At 42.0% G+C, this 20,113-nt stretch overlaps 1 protein-coding gene across 21 annotated transcripts in view; it reads left to right on the forward strand.

Moving 5' to 3' along the window:
- Positions 1-20,113, forward strand: part of Lmo7 (LIM domain 7) — a 210,017-nt gene that overhangs the window by 157,507 nt on the left and 32,397 nt on the right. For 10 of the 21 annotated variants that reach the window (XM_076545463.1, XM_042285289.1, XM_006977994.3 and 7 more), the window contains 9 exons: positions 1,187-1,439; positions 2,329-2,610; positions 3,143-3,343; positions 4,204-4,923; positions 5,844-5,873; positions 13,472-13,589; positions 15,556-15,698; positions 16,907-17,501; positions 19,660-19,965. In XM_076545463.1, coding sequence (XP_076401578.1) covers positions 1,187-1,439; positions 2,329-2,610; positions 3,143-3,343; positions 4,204-4,923; positions 5,844-5,873; positions 13,472-13,589; positions 15,556-15,698; positions 16,907-17,501; positions 19,660-19,965 — 2,648 coding nt within the window. The remainder of the gene's footprint in view (positions 1-1,186; positions 1,440-2,328; positions 2,611-3,142; positions 3,344-4,203; positions 4,924-5,843; positions 5,874-13,471; positions 13,590-15,555; positions 15,699-16,906; positions 17,502-19,659; positions 19,966-20,113) is intronic. The other 11 variants (XM_015996718.3, XM_076545470.1, XM_076545477.1 and 8 more) reach the window with 6 other exon arrangements.

Raw genomic sequence — 20,113 nt, forward strand, 5'->3', positions numbered from 1 at the left:
AAGGAAAGGATCTCTCTCTCTTTTTCTTTCTCCCTCTTTTTTAGGAAGTGTTAAAAACAAAAAGCAAAAGAAAGCAGAAGTAGCTTAACGACTTCGGTTCTTCCGGACCATGGCTACCAAGCTGTTCTCCCTTTCTGCCCAGACTGTCCTTCTACCCATTCTTGTGACCCAGCTGTGCCAGATCACTTCCTTTGAACCATATTGGCATTGTTTACTGTACATTCCTGCCTGGCAGGTGATGGAGGCAAGCTGCCTTTAGGTCAGGTTAACCTGGAAGGTGTGCGGAAAGCCGGAAGCTGTGAGTGGAGTTGCCTTCTGCAGCTGGGAGGAAGCAAGCGACACTTGCCGGCTACCTGTGTTTCATAAATGCCCTTGAGGCAGGGCAGGAGAGACATCTCCATTTGGATTTAGACGGTTACTCTCTCCATGACTCTGTTTTAAAACATCTGGGCTTGTTAGTTTTTCAGCTAGAGAATATATTGTTATTTGAATATCTGACATTGGGATTTATCAAAAAAGGCTCTTTTGTGGTGGTTAAGTTTGCTTTTAAGTACATTTTTAATCACAATTCCTGATTCCCATTATAGTTCCTTCACTTATCAGAAGGAACATTTTTAGTTCTGTGCTCTCGTGTGGGCATACACTTTAATTTGTTAGGACTTCAGATGTCATCTAGTCTGTCTTCTGTGGTGTGAGGTCCTCGTCCGAATGAGTGACCTTACAGGGGTCTATGTGTCACTGTTGAATCCTGTGCAGTCTTCCTTTGCTTTCTATGATTGCCTGCCACTTCCTGTAAATCCGAGGGCCTCCTGCCTTTTCTTACATTGCTGAGCTTCCATAGAATCATGCTATCTCACTCAATTGCTGGATTTTATCCCATGTGTTATACTTCAGTGAATTTATGAGGCATCCTGGAGGCAAAGAGGGTTGGGAAGGGACTGAGCCGGGGACTGGGGACTTATCTGTTTATCATGTATGACAGCGGAAGAATGAACTGTGTGTGCCTCCAGTATGGAAAGCAAGTACCTCCTCATGGGCCTTATCACAACTTCTGGACGAAGTTCTAAAAATATTCCTGCCTTTTAGCAGCAGCACTAGGTTTCCAAGGGAGAAGAGGACATGCTGGGGGAGGGGAGCCCAGCAGGAATTCGCCAGAGAGTAAAGCAACTTCCTTGTGCCTTTATAGGTTTCGAAAGTGACACAGATTGGGAATTTACCTTCAAAATGCAGGATTATAACAAAGATGATATGTCCTATCGAAGGATTTCAGCGATTGAACCAAAGTCTGCTCTACCATTCAACCGCTTCTTGCCTAACAAAAGTAAACAGCCATCCTATGTGCCAGCACCTCTGAGGAAGAAAAGACCAGACAAAAATGAGGATAACAGAAGAAGCTGGGCCAGCCCCGTCTACACAGAAACAGATGGAACATTTTCAAGGTAATGTCGTGTGATATGGTTATGGAGTTCAGAATGCTTTCTGAATTTGTGCGACTATTTTAACATGGTTAAGAGAATGGCTCCTAACACGTAGCCAACACATATCACTAATGGGGCTTCCTTTTCCTGCCTCTCTTTTCAGTCATGTGTATGCTGAAGACAGTTGTTCTGTTTCAGGACACCAGCATCTGATGACTAGGCCGCCTTTTAGACGCATGCCTTCAGCTTACTGGATGGCTGATGTGGTCCATCGTGAGCCCTGCTGGGTTTCCTTCCATTAGTTTTCTCTTTTCTTGAGAGTAGTGGACATGAAAAGAAACCCTTAATTTCCCATCAAATTAGCAGAGCAAAGGACGGTTTTTCAAATCCATCTTTCCGTATGCAGTGTGGTTCTGTAAGCAGTTCTGACCCTGTTGATGAGGGAAGGTTTGCCTGCTGTGATTTTTGGCTGACTTAGCCGACTGTAGATTCCATGTGAAAAGGAGACCTGGGGGTTTCATCTCTCAAACCACGGCTTTCAGCTCTTGTCTTCAAGCATTTTCTCCTGATATGTTAACCTCTGGGCTGCACACCCTGATGAGGTCAGAAATATATTTGTCCCAGGTCTGGTACCAATCATGCTGCTGATTGGATTGAGAAATCAACACCCAATCCGTTTGGAATTTGTCTTTCTCTTAACATAGCCTTGCATATCTAGCTTTTCTCTAACTAAAAGTGAGGTGCTGCTGTAACATCTTAATTTGGTCCTAGGAGCTGTGGTGTCGAGACCAGAAGTTAATTTGCTTTATTCACAGGGGTACAGCTATTGTAAGGTGAAATGCATGCCCTTTGGGTTCTGTGCCACAAACTGCTCACATAGTACCTTAACGTGGTTGGATATTTTGAACAGTAACCAGAGGAGGACTTGGGGTCCCAAGATGGAGCGCTGGCACACAATCCAAGAAACTTCAACCTCCTCTTGTTATCTGGAAGAGGAGGAAGCAAAGATAACGCGCATCCCCAACCTTGTGAAGGATGATCTCTATGTGAGAAAGCTCAGCCCTGTCATGCCAAGCCCAGGGGGCTCTTTTGATCAGTTTCTTCCCAAATGCTGGACCCCAGAAGATATGAACTGGAAAAAAATAAAGAGAGAGACTTATAAGCCATGGTATAAGGAATTCCAGGGATTCAGGTTTGTCTTTGTGCATGCTCCTGGTCCGGTGTTTGTTCTCTGCCCCAGTCTGGTACATCCTATGTCCTGTTTTCTCAATTAGGGACAGAGAAAGGTTTATTTTCCCTCTAACATCTGTAGAACTTTCAAAGTAAAACAAAAAGTTTAAATTTAATCCCGAGGGTGGACATGGGGTACATGCCTTGAACCTTAGCACTCTGGATGCTGAGGCAGGAGGATTAAAAGTTTGAAAAAAGCCTAGGCTTCAAAATAGGACCCTATCTCTGAAAGCAAAAAAAAAAAAAAAAAGACTTTTTGACTTCCACCCCTGGGGTTACTTTTTATGTTTACTTAATAAACTGCCTGTGGCTTGTGTTTTTATTAGTAAAACACAACATTGACAACAGTATGAAAAAAACTTTAGCCTCTAGACTCTAAAAAGTCCCCTTTCATATCAAGCTTGACATAGATTTCAGAACTTACGCTCTTCTCCATTTCTTTGTCTGCTTCTCTTCCCCTCCCCCCTTTTTTTTTCCATGTCACTTCCTGGCAGAAGGAATTCTGACTCTGAGGACGAGGACTCAGGCTCTCTCAGAAGCACCACGATTTTTAGTAGGCTAGAAAAGGCAGAGCGTAGGTTAGCCAGCAACTACCAAAGACCTTCACTCTTGCTGGAGCTAGCTACCAAACATGCCATGAGGTCACGGGACACCCCTGCAGCCAGGCGGACCAGTGGTCCTTTGGAGGAGTCCAGGTGCACCTCTCTGTATGAGTTACCTGCTTGTGGCTGACCTCAGACACCTTGTCTGACTGCTTCTGCTGCTACATTAACCTAGGCCCTGGCTACTGACTCATGGAAGCTTCACGACACGGGATAAAGGCACAGTGTGTAACGCACTGCCTTCTGCATGAGAGTGTTGTCACCAACTCTAGGAATCAACATGCTATTAACACAATAATGTGCAAGGTGGTTCATATCTGCATGCACGAATTCTTTTGAAAATCCACTCCAAAAAAGGTTTTTAAAAATATCTAAATTTACTGTTGTGAGTGGAGAAAGGAAATCCTTTTAGATGGACACTGGAAAGGGCAAGTCTAGAGAATCCAAACCAAAAAACAAAACAAAAACAAACAAACAAACAAAAAACACCTCAGGGTCTTTTTTACAACTCTAGACCACTTTGTTACTTCTACTTACCATGACGTACACTATGGTGTACAGGATATGATGGCTGACTCAGCGCTTTCTAAGATCATGCCTCCTTCTCTGGAGGGAGGATGAGGGCACCATGGAGAACAGAGTTAGGAAGTTGGTACAAGGAGTGGTACCCGTGACCATGCTAGGGAGGTACACTTGACCGGAGTTATAGATCCATCCCTTGTCCCTGGCAGTCTTCACATTTCCTTGGAAGCATAACCTGTTGTTGTTTCTTTATATGAAACCCAGGAAAGTCCCAGAGAATGGCATGGAGTATTTGTCTCGTTTGTTATACCCCTTCCCATGGCGCCTAATCATTCACCCCTGATGAGTCCCGCTTTGTAAACTGCTGCCTAATTACCACTCTCTTCTTACTTAATCCGATTCTCCCTTCCTTTTTTCTTTCTGTGCTTCAGTCAGTTTTTATTGCTTCAGGCTCTTCAAACATACTCTGATGACATCTTGTCTTCAGAAACAAGCGTCAAAATCGATCCCACCTCTGGCCCAAGGCTCATAACTCGCAGAAAAAATCCCTCTCACACACCAGGCTATCGAGCGGATGACCTTGAGCTGCCAGCTCTGGATCCTGACTTAGAAAATGATGATTTCTTTGTCAGAAAAACTGGGGCTTTCCATGCAAATCCATGTGTTCTTCGAGCCTTCCAAGACCTTCGAAGGTTCTCTGAGCCAGACGATGCTGTTGAGCGAGATATAATTTTGCAGTGTCGGGAAGGCGAACTTGTACTTCCAGATTTAGAAAAAGATGATATGATTGTTCGCCGGATCCCAGCGCAGAAGAAAGAAGTGCCCCTGTCTGGGGCCCCTGATAGATATCAGCCAGTCCCTTTCCCTGAACCCTGGACCCTACCTCCAGAAATCCAAGCGAAATTTCTGTGTGTGCTCGAAAGGACACGCCCACCCAAAGATAAAAGCAGCGGCTGTAGAGTCTTAGCTCCTTCCTATCGACAGAAGAGAGACGACATGTTGGCTCGCAAGATCCAGTCTTGGAAGCTGGGGACCGCTGTGCCTCCCATCAGCTTCAAGCCTGGCCCCTGCAGCGAGGCCGACCTGCAGAAGTGGGAGGCCATCCGGAAGGCCAGCAGACTTAGGCACAGGAAGCGGCTGATGGTTGAGAGGTCAGAGTGTGTTTCTGCAAGGATTTGGCTTGTGATGGATGGTCTTGTGTAAATATCCTTATGGAAAAAAAAAAAAGCCGCATTGGTTTTTACTCAGCTCTGCATGTTGTGTGCCATTCTGAAGCATCCTGTAAAAAATATTACTTGGCTTTGAGAAACTTTTAATCATTTCATGGAAGAAGTGCAATTCCATATTTACTCGTCTTAGGGTGATTTGAGAAGGTATATGCAAAGCTTGCCTCTGGCTTGGAAGTGTCCTTCGTTATATTTAAATGTAAAACTGGATGCAAATATTTTCTAATTGTGTCTGCAGGTTTTGATCCTCGTGTTTAGTATTTTTGTAGTAGTCTTACATGCGGTTTGGTTTTCTGTGCTTATCATGGTTTGCAGTGTCTTTTATTGACCTAAATATTTTCCTAAAATATATCATTGCAGATTTCATTTAACTTTATTTTTTTTGTCAATCTAGGCTTCCCGATCTATCAATTTGTAGCATTTTTATTTATAATGTTCAGTGCAAGCACCATCAAAATGCATGAGTCTGTCAGACTGTTTGTAGTTGTGGCCGTTTCGGTAACATGAGCCATGCTGCCTTCCGCCACTGTTCCGTTCACTCTAAGTTGGGGATGGGCGAATTTGACCAGGCTGAATACAGTGAGTGGCCCCAAATCTAACTCAATTCCTGGCAAGGCGAGACCTTGTCTTATGAATTTGTTGGCTCAGAATAAATCAAGAAAATGTCGATATTATTTACCCGAGTTTAGGAGACTAAAACTCGAAATATTAGAAAGTGGATAAGGACCAACTTGTTCAGATTCGCCCATTTCCAGTTAGACTCAAGTTAGAGATGTGGAATGTTTAGAAACTACCACAGCTGGAGAGAGTGACCCTTTTTAATCCTTGGTTTTTTGGTTTCTTAGACTCTTTCAAAAGATTTATGGTGAGAATGGGTAAGTCTTATGGTTCACATTAAAAATGAATGCACGTATTTGCTTGTCTCTTCTGTAACCTACTGCACTGTGTCCTGGCATGTCACTAAGCGGGGTGCTGTGTGCAGTGCATGGGATTTTTATTTACTTTTTATTAACATTGCAACCTCATAGCAATATTTCTGTATCTAAATGACCAATGCATGAACTGTTACATAAAGCACTAGTTTTTGCTGTATTAAAATTTAACTCCACCCCCCCCCCTTTTTTTCCTTTTCATTTAATGATTGAAAGTAACAAGAGCCTAAGAGGATGTTCATTTTGGTATTTGACTCCTAAAATACACTAAGCTTCTGTTTTTTAGCTGTTGAAGGTCCTTCCCCCACAAACTGCATCTTAGAAAGTCTGTGATAGGAAAGGACATCACTGCTTGCTTAATGTAAGAATTCATGTAGCTTGCATAATTCACGTACTTAGCTTAGGAGGAGCTTTGTGAGTGGGGATGGTTAATAATTTTGGGAAATATTTTCAAGGTTCTTGACTAGGGTGGAAAGTTAATGGTAACATGACGGCCTATAAAGAGCAGACCAGGCTTCCACAGTTATAAAAAATAATCTTGGTAGTTTCCGATATTGTTACAAGAACTATATTTAAGTTATTTCTCAGTTTTTGTCTATGAGTATTTAATATTCATTAGGTAAACATGACTATGTAATATAAAACTGACTTTCTCAAATTTTTTCCAGTCAGTTCTAGACTATTTTAAATTAAGTCATTCATTTTCAATGCAACATCACTAGGCTTTTAGTAACTGTGAAATTTATGGGTAATAGTTTTTGAGAAAAGTTGAAAATACCCAATATTTCAATCAGCCTCAGGAGTTGAGTATCTTCCCCTTACCATGGTTTATCTCATCTCTCAGAATCTCTAATTTTAAGAGTTTTTTTAAAATAATTTCAGTAGTTTAGAAATTTTAGAAGCTACCAAGATTATGCCAAAATTCACTATAACAACTCTAGATACCAAAGATGTGATTGAGTGATGGGCAGCCATTATAATTACTCCTTCCAGTGTGGCATGTGACGGCACATTGTCTCTTCCTCACACCACAGCCTCGTGTGCTCACAAGGGTCTCATCTGTGAGGGTGAAGATGTCAGTCTTTGGTATAACACTTCAAAGTCTGTTCATCAACTTGTCATAGGAAAGCTGTTTTAACCTTGATTTAAAATCTCCTTGAGGCTTCAAGCATTCTGAACAACTTTCATGAGGAATTTTCATTTGGAATCACATTTGACTTACTTTGTAGCATAAACACAGCTCTGGAACAGTTTTCCTAAAAGGGGTACAGGTACCAAGAGTCTTAAGTACTTGGGGCATGTAAACATATAACTACCTCCCTCTCTGATGTGACCCTACCTGTTTTTCCTTAGTGTAGGATTGTTATGTGACTTGAATTACCCCTGGCAAGAATGGGCTCAATGATTGAATTCAGGCTTAGCTTGCCTGTGGCTGTAGACTCATTCCCCAATACTCTGGACCACCCTAACCACAAACACCAATTAAAAAAAAGAAAACTTAAATATTCAACCTCAAAATGCTGAGGAATTTTCCTAATCCACAACAGTCAGCAGCAAAGGCTTCCACTCGACAATTCCAAGTAGTTGTTTGGTTATCTGGATAACACAGTGTTTGCTTTAAAAGGCTATTTAAAAAAAAATCTTCTTGCAATGTAGTGCTAAGGTAACTACAGGAATAAAGCAAGATAATCTGTTAATTGAGACTAATGAATAATACATGACTTGTCAGATAATGGGACTTAATGTGTCTTAGAAAATGCCGCTCTGTTTATGAGCAGTTGTAGATTTATTTATTTTCCCCCTTTTATTCTATGTTTTATAGTTACCTGTGATTCCTTACATTGATTTCCTACAGATTAAAATATAAATTAAAATTGAATTACTTATAGGAGTTTAATGTACGACTAATTTCACATTTATGCTGGGTGAACTTTCTCCAAAAATAATACAGTGGAAAAGCAGTACTGTTTGATATCTTGTAATTAGAAACTAACTGCCCATCATGTGACTGTTTCTTTTTGAAGAGAAATGTGTAGCATTTTGTTGCAGTTCTTTGCCTATGAAATTCTGGCTTGCATTTTATGTGGTTTTTGGTGCTTGCGCATGCTATGGAAGTGTTTTACTAGGCTTTAGTTGGCATGTAACACATAATGTCAATTAAGAAGCTTTCTGTGCGGCTGCCAGTTCTCATGTGTGTACCTTTGTGTTGCATGAACTTCCATTTGTGTGGTGCTATGAAGTCTGGGAATTGCTCATGTCTGATATAAGCTTGGTACTGACAAAGTTTGCAAGAATATAAACAATCTTGCAATGTGATAACCAGCAAACCCTCTATCCGTATCACAAGGAAATAAATGCCAGTTACATGTGGATTGGCAGTCAAAGACAACTGAAGGCAGCTATATTTTTCTCAAAGGGCTTGACCAAGTGATTGTGCAGGATTATCAGGCCATATCAAGGCAGGCAAGAAGGATGGGAGACAAGTTGACCTGAGCTAATTTTTGCAGATTTTCTTTTTCACTCCAGGTGGCATCTAGTTATATCCAAAAGACTTCTCATTATTACAGCCAAGTGTGTGTGCTATTTACATTTAGTGCTTTGTGTGTGTCCTATAACACCCAGAATAGCTCTCTATAGCAAATGATTTTCTGGCAGAAATGCTAATAGTCTTGGTGTTGAGAAACCCAAATAAGTAGGTAAATCTATAAATGAAAATTGTTTCCTATGTTCTGTTATTTTACTTGATGGGAATTTCAAAGTGTTTCAACACAGGTTTTAACACTGTTATTGTTCACAAAATCCTAAAGTGTCTAATGAAAAATATATACAATTAGATAAATTAGCATATTTATATTGCTTTCAAAGGCAGAGATCCTTACCTTATTGTTTTTTGAATTTCCATTTATGTTTAGGAAAAAGTATCTTATATTGGCTCTGGACTCTTTCTGCTATAGACCAGTGGTTCTCAACTGTGGGTTGTGACTCCTTTGGGGGTTGAATGACATTTTCACAGGGCTCAACCTAGGACTTTCAGCAAACATAGATATTAACATTACAGTTCATAACAGTAGCAAAATTGCAGTTATGAAGTAGCATCAAAGATAATTTTATGGTTGGGAGTCACCACAGCATGAGGACCTGTATGAAAGGGCTGCAGCACTAGGAAGGTTGAGAACCACTGCTGTAGACACTCATCTGTGAGTTTACTGAAGCTGGATTTTAGGATAGACCTTATTTCCAGCTGAAAGCATCAGATGCATCGTATGGACAAGGAAAGGAAGAGTACAAGGAAATTTTGTTTAGTGATTTATAAGCGATTCCCTCTTAAACTTCTTCCTGTCATGCTTCCCCAATACCATTAAATTAATTGAAAAGACAAGATGCTTGTTCCACCTGCATTTTCGGGATGCAAATACAAATGAAGTGATTTAGAGCCTTCAGAATAAGGAAATATAACCAATTGTAGCAGGCAGTTCTAAGAGAACGACGTGACTTACCTGTGCATTGTCCATGCTGGGCATGTCCTTCACAATTTCCTGGATGCTTTCTTCGGGGCTTATCTCAGTTCTGCGAGGCAGACAGGTGGGTGTTATCTGCATTCCGTAGACAGAGATTGTAGCTTTCCCAAGGATGGAGGCTTTCAAGTAGCAGAACCAGACCGGGGCTGTGCCTCATGAGGCAATTCTCGGAGACTGCTGCTAGTGCTGTGCTACTCAAGGAACTCCTGGGACTTTAATGTCATGTGGTTAATGCTGATAAAGAAAGACAGACTTCATCTTTGTACTCTAGAAGTTCTAGATTTTATCTGTGTGGTCTGGGGCAACCTTTCTAACTTGAAGGCAGTTGATAGAGTTAGTATTGACGAGGTTCCATTCGGTTCCATCTGCCTTAATAAGAAGGAGTCGATGGCACCAGATTTAAGAAGTGTACCAGCACAGCCTTGCTTAGTTAACATAACTTCGTGGCTGAGGAGCCAAGGGTATGAGACGGGAACTGGTGTGTGTCCAGTGGGTGAAAGCCTATGTTGCAGCTAGGTCTGGTGCCCTCACTTCTTGTCTCTTGCTGGAGTCTATGCGGACTACTATGGCATGTACTCCCTGCTTTAATGGGGGTAACTTTATACACCCCAGGAACAAACTGTGCTCACATCCTTGCCTATAAAAAGACTTTTCTACTCTAGCCCATGTTCAGCTCACTTTGTTCATGCTGTGTGCCTCTGAGCTCCTAGGCTTAGCTCAGCACTCAGGCACTAGCGTGAGAGAGGCCGTCTTACCTTTGACTGGCACCTTATGTGGGAAAGCACATAGTGATGCTTCCCAGTCCAGGAGGAAGAGTGTAAGACCAGAAGCCACAGAAGGTTCTGGATTAGTACAAGTGATTCAGCTTTCTTCCCACAAAATGATTAGTGGAGTATGAATTAGTATTTTATTTTTGCTTTACAGTTTGTGTAGCTTCGTGGGTTGCATGTCCAATCTCCCCTCATTCCTTGGATGTGTACATTTCCTTCCCATTTCTTACTGAATATGTTTTTGAACTCAAAAAGCCTCTTTCCTGGTAGGCATGACATCAGTCAGTTTATATTCTCAAGTCCATATGATCTAATTTGGTATGTAGTTATACATAGTGAGAGGTATATGATACATGTGTAGGTTCATATATTTTTCTATAGTTATAATTTTATATGTAACTAATTCCATACTAAACCTGTGCTATAAAACTTTGGAGAGCAGTTATGCTTTCCCTCAGAGTCAACTCAGAGTTTTCATGTTTGATTACGATGTTCCAGCTAACCTCATTCTTAGCACAGATACTAAGTGAGTGTATCTGCAGGCACAGTACTGTGCTAATGTTTTCTTTCCAAATAGCATATGGTTTGTGAGAGAGATGATCTAGGTATGCTTGTGCACACTATGTAAGATGGAGCCAAGGATTAGCATCATGAAGAATACTGTAGCCAACGTAGGAGAGCAGGTGAGAGAAGGGGCAGTTCACTTTTCACATGGAAGAGCCACAAAGACTGTATGCAAGTGGTTGAACGCTATGTAGATCATTGATTAGATGTATTTATGGGGTATTCACTATGTGCTGGTTTTTCTTTTAAGCCTAGCCATATATCAGCAAGCATAGGTAATTCCTGGTCATCTTACAGAACTCAGCAGGCAATAGGGAAGTAAGAATGTCTTAGATGCCAATAATTGTTCAAGGAGAGAGGGTTAGGATGGGATCAGCCTGGAGAGACATTTGCAGGCTCTTGTAGGATGCAAAGAGAAGGAGACACTGAATAACATTTAAGTAGATACTTGGAAGTGAAATCACATGGCTGTCTAGCTGGATGAGAAGTATTATGGCAGCTTGAAGAGCAAGGGCAGAAGGAAGAGGTGTAAGCATGCACAAGGCAGCCACTTGGCAGAAGGAGAGTGAGACCAGGACACGGTGCTACAAATGAGTGTGGAGAGGCAAGAAGGGACCAGATGGTGCCAGACCATGTAGGTCTTTGAAGAATCTACTTAGAATTTTGATGGGAAGAAGCTCAAGTGTGGGGTTGGGTGTGTTGTGACCAAGCTGACACTGTCTTTCCAGCTGCTCCATTGAGCATGTTGAGCGGGGAGCATGTAGAAGCAGGGAGATCTTTGGGAATTTCCAAGTGGATGATGTCATGGTATAGATCAGTACAGTGATAAGGAAGAGGTGAGAAATGGTTGGGTCCTAGAAATAGCAGAGGAATTATGGATGGAATAAGTGTTTCGAGAGAAAGGGGAACCGAGGTTACTCCAAACTTTTGGATCCCAACTGTGGAAGGATGGAATTGACCTTCCCTGAATTGAAGAAGACAGATGGTGAGCAGGTAACTGTGGAGTGAGCCTAGCCATGATTTTGAGTGGTATTTTAAAAGGCAGGGAGGCACCGGCAAAGGACTCTTGAGTTTGAGGGAGCATTTGAGGAAAGCCTTCTTTGATGATAATTTGAGCAGCTCTTTTGGAAATCCAGAGGAGGGTTGCCTATGCCTTGATCTAGACTGATGGCAATCGGGATGAAAAGAAAGCAGCATTAAACGAGAAGACATCTAATTGAAAGTGAAGTGAGGAGCAGAAACAAAAGCAAAAAGTGGTTCTTAGGTTTCAGATGAGGATGATTGAGGGCAGGTACCACCATTAACCCCCACAGAGGAAAAGCAGGCTTGAGATTGGCTACCCCAACAATAACATCATGTTTAGTGAGGTGCAGTTTAAAAAAACTCCCTTTTCAGATAGCATTTCAGCAGGTCCCCTTTCAGTTGAGGTACCTAGGGGTATATTCAAGAATAAATGCCTATTCACAGGGAATTGGAAATGAGTCAAAGAGGGGCATGTCCTAGGCTGTAGCCTCCAGAGTCATTTGCATGGTACTTACAATTGCATTCCTGAACCAACCAAGAGAGAGAGAGAGAGAGAGAGAGAGAGAGAGAGAGAGAGAGAGAGAGAGAGAGAGAGAGAGAGAGAGAGGTGATAGCAGGACTGGAGAGAATGCAAAACTTAGGTGCCCAGGGATATATTAATATAATGTAAAATATGGTTAATTACAATGCAGTGAACTCAGAAGTACAGCAGGAAAGGGCATTTCATCTAGCCCACCTCTGAAACTCTGTCTCTCTCACTGTCTTACTGCTTTCAGTGCTGACCCGAGCCCTGCCTTTCTGGGAGGTCTTTTTCATCACTGCACAGAGGTAGTAGCCATATCCCAACTCAGTCACTAACTCAAGTGAATGAATCGCTTTCCCACCGAGAAGCAACTTTAAACTCTTTGAGAGTTTGAAGCCTATTAGAAGATAATAGTTTTTACAATGGCCTTTAAAATATGTAACAGTAATGGGGAAAAAACGGTTTTGAAACCCCACTCTGGCTTTATTTCCTGATTGCACATGTTCATGTACAGGGGTGCAAATTAGGCTATGAGCACTGCCTTAAGGAAGGTGAGGGTACCTGAAGTGGTTCTGACAGGCTGTGGGAAACTACCTGTGGTTGCCTGAGAGTCGGTCCAGCCGCACAGTGGTACAGTAGATCTTAGAGAATCGTTGAGAAGACACAGCACATCTTTTCATGGTGTTGAACCTGAGGAGAAAATATCAGGTAGTCACTAAATTATTTAGCAAATGCTGAGCAAAAACAGCCAAACTTTACTAGGTTATCTTTGAGGGAACATAGACAAATTCGGATAGGTGATGTTAGTGACTGATGGTCCCCTCCTCTAAGAAAATCTTAGAGAAGACTCCTCTAAATACAAGCACTGCATTATTATTTTTAGAACCGTTCAAGGTTACTTTGACCATTTTATAGGAAAAAAAAAAAAAGCATCTCACACCTGAGTTGAATGCCGGGCTCTCGTTTCTGTGCTTTGGAAAAACACCATTTATCTGTGTCGTGCTATTTCAGGGACACTATCACTAAAGCATCTGGGTAGGGCAGTAGATATTTAGGTGGAATTTCTAAATACAAGCCCAGTCTTCATGTGAACCCTCAGGCCAGCCACCAGAACCCTTGTGATTGTAGGCGTTTTTCTGACAGGAGCAAGTCCATGAGTGATGTCAGCGCGGAGGATGCTCAGAACCTGCGTCAGCTGCAGTACGAGGAGATGCAGAAAATAAAATCCCAACTGAAAGAACAAGATCAGAAGTGGCAGGATGTGAGTATTCTAGAGCTGGGAGAGAGAGGGAGCATGGTGCCCTTCTTGCTTCTCTTAAGGAAGTCGACATACTTAAGAGACAATTTTCCTTGGTGTTTCAGCATTCAGTACAATAGAAAATGTACCCAAAGTACTGTTATATGTTTTACAGAGCATTGTAAAAATATAGAAGCATGCTTATCTCCTAAGAGACCGTGAGTTCTCAAAGAGTGGGAAGTTCCTGTCTGGCAGGATAGTACACTTGCTTACGTGGGAGAGTGGGGTCTGACTACTAATTATGCCTCTGCTAGAAAAACAGCATTGATCAAGATTGAGATCTCACGGGAACAGGATCACTCAGATCTTGGCATGAGTGGGGAGAGGTAAACAGTTCTCAAGCTTGCTATCTGGAGATTGGGATGAAATACAACTCAGAGTAATATTTTGGCTGAAGTCAGTATCTAATGTGATTCAAAATTAACTGTTTCAGGGGAGCTGGCATATCCAAGTGTTTATAGACTTAACCTTTATCCCGAATCTTAAAGAAGGAAGTATAAGCCTTTTAGTTGACTATAGCGATTATTATAAGCTGTAGGAGTGTAAGGAACTGTAATAGACAAACCACAGTCCTAAGTCCATAGAAGTTGGAGCACAGCTTCATGGTGAGAGAGCTGAGTGACAGCGTGAACAAAAGCACTGGAGAAAGCCAATCTTAATGACCAAAGCTATTACATTGCTAAACTTCAGTGCCCTCTTGTATGAAACTTGATTGAATGATCAAGAAACAACACTTAGGGCTCAGCATGTGGCTCGGTGTCAGAACACGTGTGTGATGCTCTAACTTCAACCCCAATCCCTGCAAAAACCAGTAAAGAATTAGGTATTACTTTGCCGAAACACATAATGAGTTTTTTTGATAAGAAAATGATTATCAAGGTGGGCTACCCATTAGGTGAGAGCAAATGAGTATTTTGGACACTATTTCTTTTGGGGAAAAATAGTTCCCATTGGTTTTAGGTAGTTTGAAAAGCAGAATTAGCCCTATCTGTCCCCAAAGTTTAGTAGGCAAACTTGCTTTCTAAGCCCTGGGTATGAGGTATGGTTTGTTCTGAGACCTTTGGTATACTTCCCTTTGGACTGAGATTTCTCTTGGATCCTTGGAATCCAAATATTTCTCTGATTTGGAAATGAAGAAATATTTGTAGTATTCAAGATGCTTCAAACTTCCAATGTCACAACTGGCTTATGTAACTAGGTAATACCTGCATTAGATAGATTGTCCAGGCTGATTTAGAACACGTTTCTGGAGATGTGGGAAACAAGTATGGGCTTGTGCTTATAGGGTGTTCCCTGTTCTCTCCCAGGTAGACTATATTCTCTGAAATCATGGGCAGTCCAATGTGATTTGTGACCTTCTCTTCTGTAGGTAGAACTGACTTTCCTTTAAGACCCTCGTTCTTCTCGGTAGACTTATCCACTAGGCATTGACCTCTGTGCATAGTCTACCTTGTTGAGGGGAAGCACATCTTAGGCCTTTGTGTGTTTCTGGGGATTAAACTACATATTAATAAGATAGACCATTTACTTGAACTGGACTGTTACAGGGACATTTCTGTCCCTGTCATCATAGCAAGCATGTGAATCGGGTTTGGAGTGCTATGAAATTGAGTTTGAGATACTTCCCGATCAATCTGATCTAGTACTTAATTGCAATCATTTAGCATTCTTTGGGAAATGGACTTTGATGTGATACTTTCGTGGATAACAAAAGTGGGATCTCTTATTAGGTCAGGGTTTTCTGGCAGGCACATGAGATAAAAGCTTGGTGCAGAAACACTGCTATAAAAAGCAAAATTAGGGCATCTTGGCACAAGTGGGAGCGAGGGTTTGCAGTGGTGTAACAGGATACTCCAGCATGCTCTCGCCGCCGTGAGGAAAGGGTGTGTAGAAATTCAGGTATGACCGGGCTGGTGTGATTTCTTGTCAGGACCTTGCAAAATGGAAAAGTCGTCGGAAGAGTTACACTTCAGATCTGCAGAAGAAAAAGGAGGAGAGGGAAGAGATTGAAAAGCAGGCACTCGAGAGGTCTGACCGAAGCTCCAAGACATTTAGGGAAATGCTGCAGGACAGGTAAGGGGCTGGACCCTCCTCGTGTTTGGAGATCCCCATGTCAGAAATGGAGGCTCTGCCTGCGGTAGGATATGTGGTCACCACTTTTAAACTGTAAACACGTATGTACCACTACAGCCAGGGTTTTGTTCTGAAGCATTAAAAAAATATTGCTGAGCTAGAGATCTGGATATCTGGATTAACAAAGAAACTATTACTTATTATTGGTGAGCAGTATTCTTTCTTTGTCTCACACTGTATGCTCTTCTGTGGGAGGAGGGGTTATTCACTGTACGTGATACCAAAACCAAACCCAAACAAACAAAAACCCACTGGTGTTTCTCCTTTTAAAGAGAGTTTAGTAGAGCAGAGCATAGAGCAGTCAAATAAAATCAACTTTGACCTTTGAATGAATTTTATGAACTATAACAGATCTTTGTTAAATTTTAGTGGTAGAGAATAAATTATACTTAAAGGAAGTCTATGTAAGCATGGATCTGTGGGTTTATTCTTTGAGTTGAAATAGCAGGATAAAAGTGAAATTTAAACTTTCATGTGAGTACTGAACTGTGGACCTGGAGGAGATGGAGAGATCAGAGAGAAAGCAAATATTGCTTTAAAAATAATGTCGCAAAGGAAATATGCTGGCAGGTGAAGTTAGACAAAGCTCCTTTGTGTCCGAAATGCCAATGCTGAAGAGTTCCATTCACTTCAATACAGCAGTTAGCTAGGGCGGGAGGGACTCCCCACGAACTGGTTCCTCAGCTCTGGAAGGATGGATAATAACCTTGAATCTATTATAATTGCCCATGGGGATTCTGTCAAGCTCCATGAGCTGACTGGCTCTCTATAAAAGCCCGAGTCTTTTGTACTATTATTTTTACCAATACTTTATACATTTTATATAATGAACTTGGCAGATTCAGATTGGTGGCCAGCCATTTAAAGCATTTTGATCTTGGAAGACATAAGTTTGTGGCTAAAAACCCGAGAATAATCTCATGTTTTTGTTATTTTGTTATTAAAGTCTTTTATGATTAAAAATTTCCATTTGAGAGCCTCTTTAACAAATGGTCAGGTCAGTCTCTTAGCTGATACTTAAAAATGATGCATAATCACCTGTAACTGATTTTTGTGTTCAGTGAATAACCACTTACATGTTATTGTCTTATCCCTTCTGGGATCAAGTGCATAACTCTGTCGTAATGACGCATTTTTCTTTGCTTAAGGGAATCTCGAAATCAGAATTCTACAAGGAGGATGTATTCCTCTGATGACGCCCTGGATGAAGTGCTCGCTCCTACAGTGACTCTCTCAGAAACCAGCTACCAGACTGAGAGACTGGAAGTCAAGGCAACAACTTATCCTGCTGAGACACCCAAAGAAGATTCCACAACTTTTGCAAATAGACAGGACAGTATAGCCGCTGAGATTCAACTTCCTTCTCATATTCCTGAAGAGCAGCTGCCGGCCACTTTATCTGCGGCCGAACCACACCAGGCCCCCTTGCCTTCTGCAGAACCACACCAGGCGTCCTTGCCTTCTGCAGATCCACACCAGGCGTCCTTGCCTTCTGCAGAACAGCACCAGGCATCCTTGCCTTCTGCAGAACAGCACCAGGCATCCTTATCTTCGGTAGCACAGCGTCCAGTCTCGCTCTCTTTACAGCAGTCGCTGAGTACAAGAGCAGAGTCGACTCGGATTTCAGCTTCTCTCCCTAGAAGTTACCAGAAAGCCGATACAGCCAGGTTAACATCTGTGGTCACAGCGAGACCTTTTGGCACACAGTCAAGGGGAATCTCATCACTGCCCAGATCCTACACGGTAAAAAGGCCTCAGGTTCATTTAGTCTGTTCTCAAGAGCAATGAGTGGGGGAGCTTGAGCAGAAGCTGAGTTGGACATAGATACAGGATGTGTATGTGTAAAATGGTGTGTGTGTGTGTGTGTGTGTGTACAACTTCCATGACAATTTAGATCTAATAAAAACAGGGGTGATTAAACTTTAAAGAACAAATAAGATACATTTTAAGACAGAACATTTATTTTTTTTTCTTGTATATCTTTGCCTGTAGCTCTTCTAAAGTTTTAGGTTGAACAGTATGAAATTGCCAGCAGTTAGCTCTTTTTGTTAAACCTACGATATAGCAGTTTTTTTAAGGCTTACCTTAAATGTTTTCAGGGTTGTATATGTAAGGTTTTGTCCTATCCTTCCTTCCTACCTCAGAACTTGATGCTTGAGTAAACTTTTGTTGAAATATGTCTATTTGTATCTTTAATGGGATTCAGCACATGTGGGACATATTAGACTGACTTATGTAAATGAAGCAATGTGGTCTGAATATTTAATATTCATGTTCCTGTTAGTTCTGCCCACCTAGATAAACCTTAAGAGCTTAAAATCTTGACAAAAATGAGAATTATGGCTTAAGAAATTGTATTTGAGGTGAAAGAAGCCTACCTAAATCAGCCAGGAAATCCCTGACCACACTGTTAAGGAAAATGTAGACCTATTTGATAACAAAAAAGTTAAACTTGCATGGCAGGCACTATTGACATAGGGTGAGTTGAGTCACAATTATTATTAAACTGCACTGCAGATAAAGGGTTGACAATTCTAAGATGTGAAGTACTTTTATTAATTATTTATTTAGTTTTTTCGAGACAGGGTTTCTCTGTGTAGCTTTGGCGCCTTTCCTGGAACTCACTAGGTAGCCCAGGCTGGCCTTGAACTCACAGAGATCCGCCTGCCTCTGCTTCCCGAGTGCTGGGATTAAGGGTGTGCCCCACCACCGCCCGGCTGAAGTACTTTTATAATTTGATAAGAGAATGATAAACACTAGAAAAGGACTTAACACATGAGCCGGCCAATTTAGTGTGGAGGAATGCAATGAAAAAACAGAGAGGCAATGTTTAGCCTCGTTAGCCTGAGAATTAAGTAAACAACTTTCCACCCCTCTGACCGACAAATATTTTAAATGCTGAAATGTAAGCCTTGAGGAGGCTGTTACTGGTGTCCTTCTACCCACGAGTACAGGGCTGCTGTTTTCTCTGTAGAAATGACAGATACTTCATATATAAAACCTTTGAGCCAGTGAGTTTCCGCAACATCTGGGCTCTAAAATAAAAGCTCCATTTATAAAGGGATGCTGGAATTGATTGTAGTGTTTTTGGGGAATGATGGATAGCTTATAACAATTTAATTATCTATCAAATGAATAAATGATTGATAGCCACACTGTGAGGATTCCAGCCATTGAAAGACCTAGTCTGGAGTTGTATCCGTTGACCTGGAGTGATACAAACAAAACAGGTTTTAGAAAACTATACATAATAATGCTTATATTAGAACAAGTTTCTATGCTGGTGCATGTTTGTTAGTGTGAAGGAATGCCCTCCAGGCTTTGGCAATAGCTGCTTTTCTGTGGCGGGTGTATCTTGCTTTAGTGGCTTTCAAATACCAATAGTTATGCTTTGAAAAGATCATGATGGAGAACCTACAGAGACAACTGAACCAAGCTAGTGGGGCCTCATGCACTTTAGACCAACAGCTGTGGAGCCTCCACCAGACTGGACTAGGCCCTCTGCATAATCAAGACAGTTGTGTAGCTTGGTCTGCTTAAAGGGCTGGCTGACAGTAGGATCAGGACTCATCCTTGGTGCATGAGCTGACTCTTTGAAGGCAAATTACCTATGGTGGGACACCTCCACAGCCTTGATGCAGGGGGAGGGGCGTGGACCTGCCTCAACTGAATGTGCCAGGCTCTGCTGACTCCCCATGGGAGGCCTTGCCTTCTCAGAGGAGGGAATGGGGGCTGGGTGTGGATGGGTGGGTGGGGCAGACTTGGGCGGGCAGGAAGAGGGAAGAGAGGGGGAGTCTGTGGTTGGTATGTAAAATGAATAAAAAAATTTTCTTAATAAAGGAAAAAAAAGTGAACCCAAGGCTGGCGGGGTATCGTGTTTAACATGATGTTTCCTATCTAGATGGATGCTGGCTGGAAGTACAATGGAGATGCTGAAGTTGTCAGGGGACCTCAACAGAATTCGGTCAAAGCCAGTGCCCCGAAGCTTGACTCCACCCAGTTTGTTTGGGGCTCATCCAGTGAAAGGGAGGCAGCCACAGGAGAAGATGTGGCAAGCATGTCCTCCCCCATACCCACTTCTTCATCTCCATCCCAAGACCAGGTAGCTACTTCAAAAGCCACACTCTCTTCAACGTCTGGCCTGGATTCAGTGTCTGACTCTGGAGAAGGGAGAAGCTCACCACTGAGGGAGCTTTCAAGGTCCCAGGTAAGTTTAGGAGGGTTCGTAGTCATCTGGCTCAGACACTTAAAGATCTGAATCTGGAAACTGCTCTAGCCTCTAGCTTTACAGTACAAGCTGCTATTTATACTATGCAAAAACACATTGGTCTATTTTTAACAGATTGTGGAGGAAG

Source organism: Peromyscus maniculatus, chromosome 9 (assembly GCF_049852395.1).
Source record: "Peromyscus maniculatus bairdii isolate BWxNUB_F1_BW_parent chromosome 9, HU_Pman_BW_mat_3.1, whole genome shotgun sequence".
Classification (NCBI taxonomy): domain Eukaryota; kingdom Metazoa; phylum Chordata; class Mammalia; order Rodentia; family Cricetidae; genus Peromyscus; species Peromyscus maniculatus.